Source organism: Antedon mediterranea, chromosome 10 (assembly GCF_964355755.1).
Source record: "Antedon mediterranea chromosome 10, ecAntMedi1.1, whole genome shotgun sequence".
Lineage (NCBI taxonomy): Eukaryota > Metazoa > Echinodermata > Crinoidea > Comatulida > Antedonidae > Antedon > Antedon mediterranea.
The window spans coordinates 19,909,097-19,915,987 of NC_092679.1; the positions used below are offsets into that span (position 1 = coordinate 19,909,097).

Sequence of the window (6,891 nt, forward strand, 5' to 3'; positions counted from 1 at the left end):
CTGAACTTTTTTTTATTTTAATAATAAAAATCTCTATGCCCAAACTAAAGTTTATAATTGTTATTTATAATAATTAAAGACGTAAAATGCTTATATAAGTATTCTTATTTTATATAAAAAACGATTGTTTAATAAAACTGACGTAATTAATGTAAAAGTTTGATAAAAATGAACAGTAAACAAGTACTTCTCAAGATTTTGTAAGTTTGTACTTAGAGTGCGCCCTCTGGAGGAGAGGTTTTTGTTGATTTTTACCGGAACTGTTTCTTTTTTGTACTGTATACAAACATTTTTTTATAGTGAGGTAGACAAATGGTTAGGTTCAGGAAAAATACAAAAATGAAAAATGGTGAATTATATTATCTTGAAACTGTTATATATGGCCTCTTTAATTGTACCCGATATGTTTGTTTAAACAGGAATGCTGAAAAAAATAAAAACAACTAGCACCACAAAATAACTTGTATAATTTTAATATAATATAGAAATTTGATTTGAAACTATATAGAAATTAAAAAAAGAAGAAATAACCGACATTTTGTAAAACTTTGTTTATAAAATAATTTTGAGTTTTCATACACAATCACAGTATCACGAAAACCTTGATAAATACATTTCAATTTGTTATACATGATATATACGAAAGAAAAATTGAAGTTATAATTACTTATATATCTTTCATAATTTTTACAGTACTATTTCATGTGAGTACTGTACTGCAGCTAGAGAAGTTTTATCCCAAAATCAAAGTAACAGATTCAAAACATGTAACGAAAACTCTATAAAATCCTCATGATGTCCAATCCTAATACTTTGGTAAACTTAAGCTCTGTCTACACTATCAAACTAATTTGACAAAAAAGTGGGATGTGCCTAAACCTGGTAGTGATATGCCCAAATATGGTGGTTATATGATGTCATCATGTCCATATATAGGCACATCACACTTGTTTTGTCACATAAAGTTTGATAGTGTAGACAGAGCTTTAGAAACACTTGTCCCAAGTTCTATACAAGTGGGTTTGGTCCTTTCTGTCTGATGGGAATTAGGTTGAGGTTGGCATATAACTGAAGATCAAAATGTCAATACTTGGATGAGTCATAGGTATCACCTGTGGAAAAATGTCAGTACATTTCATCAAAGAACTTATAACACAAGAATCTCCTTTCATTGTGGGATAGAATAGAGCTATGGGTGGCGCCATTGTAAGCCATGGAGTAGGGCGCCCGCATCAAATTAGAAAGTCAAAATCATAGAGGGGATCTGCTAATGCTCTAGGGGGATAGAGTAATTGACTGAGGAGGAGGGCGCCCGCATCAAATTAGGAAGTCAAAATCATAGAGGGGATCTGCTAATGCTCTAGGGGGATAGAGTAATTGACTGAGGAGTAGGGCGCCCGCATCAAATTAGAAAGTCAAAATCATAGAGGGGATCTGCTAATACTTTAGGGGGGGTAGAGTAATTGACTTCCTAGTTTGGAGGGGGCGCTGCTCCATGCTGTGAAATAGCGTCGCCCAGTTTGACCTTTTAACCCTATACTTCCGATACTGTGTTTTGAATGCAAATTGAAGAACAGGAGATTCTTGTGTTATAAGTTCTTTGATTTCATTCATATATTCTAATTTTATGTCCACATGATGAGTTTAGCATAATTATATTTAGTTTCAATTTTCATGATATATGCAATTGTATTTGTTGCTCTATCTCTTCTAAATTCTTCATAACTTCTCCTACTTTTTCTTCATCCATTTCAAAACGAACAACATCTGTTTCCTAGGTAACATAAAAAAAACAAACATCTTGATTAATATAATGTTTGATAAATAATAGCAACATTGTTACTGCAATTCCAAACTGTATAAAAGTTAATATTTATATTTGTGGTAATTAATTTTTGACAGCTTGAGATTATTATCTTCTCATTTCTCTCCTGGATAATAAATAGAGGGCAGTATGGATATATTTAAAAAATCTAATTCTGAGCTAAAAAACAACCACCTCTCATTTATTTTAACTTCAGATGATGGCATGCACTATTTGCATTGTTCTATTTTTACATAAGTATAAGTCCTGACATAGATACCAGATACTCTTATAAATAAACTATTTAGGAGTGCAATTTCATAAAAAAAAACAAGGGTACACTCTTTGAGTATTGACTATTATTTATTAATTACAGGGAGGTTGGTAATCTATTGTCCGATGTGTGTCATACCTTATGTATACCATGATAAACCACTGCATCATAACCTGCAATGTGACTATGACGAAACAATTGAAAAAATTATTGACGGCCCTTTTAGAGAACAAGGACACACCACGACTGTCCTTTTGTGGTAAAGTGACGGACATTGTTGGACAATTGTTCGTTAATAATTTAGGTATTTTGACACACCCCCCTGTGTCATTAATTATTTGTAAATGATGCACCCATGACACACCTCTCCCGGGAGTCGTTAAGTGCATCATAGAAGTGCATTAAGGTTTATAATAAAGTATGTAAAACATGCACCTGTTTCTTGTTAAGAGGGTTTGCAATCTGTAATTCAACAATAGCTGTTGGTACACTTATTTGTTCAATATTTTTAGCCTGTCCTTTTACGTCAATCCTCCAGCTCATACTTTTTAATGTGTTGTTCCAACAACTCTGAAAAAGAAAAAACTATACTTTTTAATAAATTTCAAATATTTTACATTTCTCTTATGTATCGAATCACATGCCAAAATAGCTGTGATTCTGACTCTTATGTTACACAGTGGGAAAATGTATGAAATTCATGTCACGTTATTGGATTGTCTTGTACTTTATGTAGTGTGAAAGTTATTCATCAGCAGTGGCGTATCCAGGATTTGAAATAGGGTTGAAACAATGGTAGAATAAAGTGCTGAACTAAACCTAAAGTCCTGAAGTCCTATTTTTTGCATTGTAAATTTCCAAATGTTGGGGTCTTGGGGCAGTCCTTCGATCTGCCTACTGTATGCTCAAGTTGGGATTCCCTGATGTTAAATGATCCCAGATGCTTGGATCTCATTCCCGTATTACCTGGGATATTACGCTTTCATGGATTTTAGTTTTATTATTTTTCCAGAACTTTGTGATTGCAGCGGCTTGTTCTTCTGTTAATCCTCCTTCACGCTTCTTCTTGTGAGATGTTAAAAAAGCCTCAAGCTGATTAAAGTCCATGTCAGCTGAAACTAAACTCTTTAACGAAAAAAAAAGACTTCTTATTATGTGTATAATATTTAGAGTAACAAGAGAGAGATAGCCCCCTCATCCCACTTCGTAAATGGCTGAAAATACATTATTTGGCTTTAATATGATCCTAGCTAGGTAGGCTAGCCTAGTTCCTGATATAATAAGAATGTAGGGTGTGTATTGGAAGACAGTAGAAAACAAAACGGATTAGGCTAGGCCTAGTAACTTCCCCAGCAAGCCAAGACAAAATAACACACCGGAGCATGTGACATAAATCCCCACCCAATTATTCCCTTCACGAAAATATCGACAGCCTAGAATAGGCCTAGCTCTACAACCAGTTTTATACCTTCAATAAACTTTTAAACTTTCTAAGTACCGACTGGAATTCATCATCGGATAGCTCAGGGAATAATTCACTTTTAATAAATTCATCCGTAAATTCTTTGTTTCCATAGTATTGTCTTTTAGCTATACCATTTAATAAACCCAAAAAAGTTTTACTCTGTTGTTGACCGGCCATTTTTGCACATGATAAAAGTTATCCAATCAACGTATGTGTTTTATCTTACCTTCTCCAGAAAAAGTTTTGTTACGATCCAGGCGATTGGTCAACAATTGCTAGTTGTAGAGGCCGCTCGTCAATGTTGTTTTCGTGAACAAAAATTATTTTTGAGCATGTCTGACTAAAATCCTTGTTAATTTCGAATACACATAATATTTACCTAATATTCAGTAATGCAATTTTTAAAAGTATTCTCAAGAACACTGCCTCAATGTAGATTTCGTGTTTTATTGACAGAAAACGTCAAAATACATCACCGATTTCTGTCATGTCAGTCTACTGGACGATTCCAATGTATGAAGGAGGTGGAACCAGATCAAAAGGAGAAGCAGAATCAAGAAGATAACCAGACAGAATTCTATGATATTGTTATTGCAGGTGGTGGGATGGTTGGTACGGCAATGGCATGTGCACTAGGTGTGTATGATTGAGGATGGTTCCTTCCTTCTGGTTCCACGATGGTCAAAGTACTTTTATTGGAATGAATTTAAGTTTATTTTTTGTTTTCATTTAGGTCATAATTTAATGTTCGAACACCAAAAAATGTTGCTGTTAGAAAGCGGTAGTAAGCCATCTTTTTGCAATGAACCTCCTGGAGCGTACAGTAATCGTGTCAGTGCTTTGAATCCACAAACTGTTGAGCTTATGAAAAGTAAGTGCAGCTCTACTTAGTACTACTGTATTTAACTGTACTTTCTACTCATTCGAAGTACTCGCAATTCAATTTCAACAAGGTTAAAGTTGTCCATTTTTTCCTCTTCAGAGTTGAATGTTTGGAATCGCATAGAAGACACAAGAACAAAATCAGTTTGCCGAATGCAAGTTTGGGACGCATGCTCAGATGCACTTATTACATTCGATCAAGGAGACCTCACAATAAGTGTTGCCCACATTGTTGAGAACAACATCACATTGGGGGCGTTAACCAATCGACTCGATGAGAGCAACGTAGAAGTACAATACAACAGTAGAACGAAGCACATTGAGTTTCCAACACAAGAGGACGCTTCACAATTGGTTAAAATACAGTTAGATAATGGAAAGTTCATTGAAACAAGACTTCTGATTGGTGCAGATGGCAACAGGTCAATGATCAGGGAATCGGCTGGGATTAAAAATGTCGGATGGGATTATGATCAGTCAGGCATTGTGGCAACGTTGATGCTTTCAGAAGTAGGTTGAAAATCCTGTAAAATGTTTAAAAGAGTGGAGTTCTGAAGAAGCATCTCTTCCAAATTTAAATTTAATGTTACATATAGGTACTAAAATATTTGACACATACTTTGCTGTTTTTTCTATAAGCTCTGTCTACACTATCAAACTTTATGTGACAAAAATGTGTGATGTGCCCATATATGGACATCATGATGTCATATCACTACCATATTTGGGCACATTACACTTTTTTTGACCAAAGTATTTCCTCTTTTCAGCCTGTAGAAAACACTGTGGCTTGGCAAAGGTTTTTACCGTCTGGACCAATCGCAATGCTGCCTGTAAGTCTCTGGTTGTGGACAAAATTGCAATATTAGTATACAAAACCACAGTGAACCTGTAGGCCTAATTGTTTTATTGTTATGTAAAAACTTTGTTGTTTTTGTTAGTTAACAGATACTCTAAGCTCATTGGTGTGGTCGATAGACCATGACAAAGCAAAAGCATTGGTATCAATGCCAGAGGAGGAATTTGTTGATGCTGTCAATACTGCATTTGTAAGTAGCATCAGGGCGTTGGTTTTTTTCTTTTACACGTTGGGCTAAGTTCTGTTTAAGTTAACATAAAGAAAGCTTAATTTGTTTTCATTTATTTACAATATATTTTCTAGTGGAAGGACTACGAGAGTCATGATGTAGTGCATACCGCCTCAAACATGGTTGATAATTTGCTCAGACTTGTCAATCCAGATGGTTCCGACTTTCGTCAGCTGCCACCGAGCATCATCGGGGTGACTGAGGGAAGCAGAGCAAGATTTCCATTAGGATTGGGGCATGCCTCGTACTATGTCAAACCCAGATTGGCTTTAATTGGGTAATTTATATACTGAACTTCTTATAGTGTGATATGACACCATCGTGTCCATATATGGGCACATCACAGTTTTTGTCACATAAAGTTTTTGTAGACATAGCTTTACATGTTACAAATATGACAAATTTATAGCCATTTCAACAAATTCTTTTTTCTTAAAAGTGATGCAGCCCACAGAATACACCCACTTGCAGGTCAAGGCGTGAACCTTGGCTTTGGTGATGTCATCAGCTTGACATCTAAGCTTGCAGAAGCCTTAAGTGTTGGAGGTGACATAGGTAAGAAAATTGAGTATTTTTAACAATCACATAATATTATGCAATTGTGGTGTAGTTTTGTGGCGGATTACTTAGAGAGCTTGAGTTATTACCCTACTACGGTTCTGATTTTTCGAATTTTTATTTAAATGGTAAAATCTCTTTTAATAGGTTCACTTTTACATCTATGCAAGTACGAGACGGAACGACAGCGCCACATTGTACCAATCATGGCAACCATCGATGCTTTGAAAAGGCTGTATTCAACCGATAGGCCAGAGATTGTGCTTCTAAGAACTGTAGGCCTAAAGTTGACAAATGCATTGCAACCTCTGAAAAATCAATTTATGGTTGGGGCTAGCAGTTGAACCAATCAAATGTTGTGGTAGTATACAGCATTGCCATTGGTCAATACATTCTAAAGACTGGTCCTGGTATTCTGGGAGATTGTTTGCTATTGGTTAATTAGATGGCTTTCTTTAAAAAATTGTTTCCCATTGGCCAATAGCGATGTCTCAGTATTGTCTGCCAATTGGTTAGTAAAGGTTAGACATACCTTGGTAGTATTTAAAACATCCCTGGTCAATCATTTCCAGATAATTGTACCCATTAAAATTGTAATTCTCTAAAAGAATCTAAATATATTATAATTTGCTTATTAAAATTTTTCAAATTAGATATGAAAAAAAAATAGTGCTTTAAATTTGTTTTCTTTACGATACTGTAATAAAGTTTTTATTTTAGCAGTTATGCACAATAGCTCTTTATATTTATTATTATATACAGTATTGATCAATATTCCAAATATTTACATTACATAAGAAGATGTGATGTATATTCATAA

The 6,891-nt window shown here is 34.7% G+C and overlaps 2 protein-coding genes across 2 annotated transcripts; one reads left to right on the forward strand and one right to left on the reverse strand.

The window, feature by feature from the left end:
• Positions 1 to 55: 55 nt before the first annotated feature.
• Positions 56 to 3,720, reverse strand: LOC140061123 (COMM domain-containing protein 1-like). Its single transcript, XM_072107575.1, has 4 exons — positions 3,547 to 3,720; positions 3,045 to 3,203; positions 2,514 to 2,648; positions 56 to 1,774 (listed from the first exon to the last, which is right to left on the reverse strand). Exons 1-4 carry the CDS (start codon positions 3,718 to 3,720, stop codon positions 1,673 to 1,675), a joined length of 570 nt encoding a protein of 189 aa, XP_071963676.1. The 3' UTR covers positions 56 to 1,672.
• Positions 3,721 to 3,849: 129 nt separating this feature from the next.
• LOC140061122 (ubiquinone biosynthesis monooxygenase COQ6, mitochondrial-like) lies at positions 3,850 to 6,761 on the forward strand. The gene is made up of 8 exons (XM_072107574.1): positions 3,850 to 4,179; positions 4,277 to 4,414; positions 4,526 to 4,935; positions 5,196 to 5,258; positions 5,367 to 5,474; positions 5,588 to 5,790; positions 5,953 to 6,068; positions 6,219 to 6,761. Exons 1-8 carry the CDS (start codon positions 3,936 to 3,938, stop codon positions 6,413 to 6,415), a joined length of 1,479 nt encoding a protein of 492 aa, XP_071963675.1. The 5' UTR covers positions 3,850 to 3,935; the 3' UTR covers positions 6,416 to 6,761.
• The last annotated feature ends 130 nt before the right edge of the window (positions 6,762 to 6,891 follow it).

Bases quoted from the DNA above. Each gene is read 5' to 3' on its own strand.
- LOC140061123 (XM_072107575.1), bottom strand. From the start codon at position 3,720: ATGGCCGGTCAACAACAGAGTAAAACTTTTTTGGGTTTATTAAATGGT. The intron at 3,204-3,546 runs GTATAAAACTGG...TTTTCGTTAAAG, and splicing joins AGTTTAAAAGTTTATTGAAG to AGTTTAGTTTCAGCTGACAT. The intron at 2,649-3,044 runs GTAATACGGGAA...TTTCTTTTTCAG, and splicing joins ATGAAAGCGTAATATCCCAG to AGTTGTTGGAACAACACATT.
- LOC140061122 (XM_072107574.1), top strand. From the start codon at position 3,936: ATGCAATTTTTAAAAGTATTCTCAAGAACACTGCCTCAATGTAGATTT. The intron at 4,936-5,195 runs GTAGGTTGAAAA...TCCTCTTTTCAG, and splicing joins CAACGTTGATGCTTTCAGAA to CCTGTAGAAAACACTGTGGC. The intron at 5,259-5,366 runs GTAAGTCTCTGG...TGTTTTTGTTAG, and splicing joins GACCAATCGCAATGCTGCCT to TTAACAGATACTCTAAGCTC.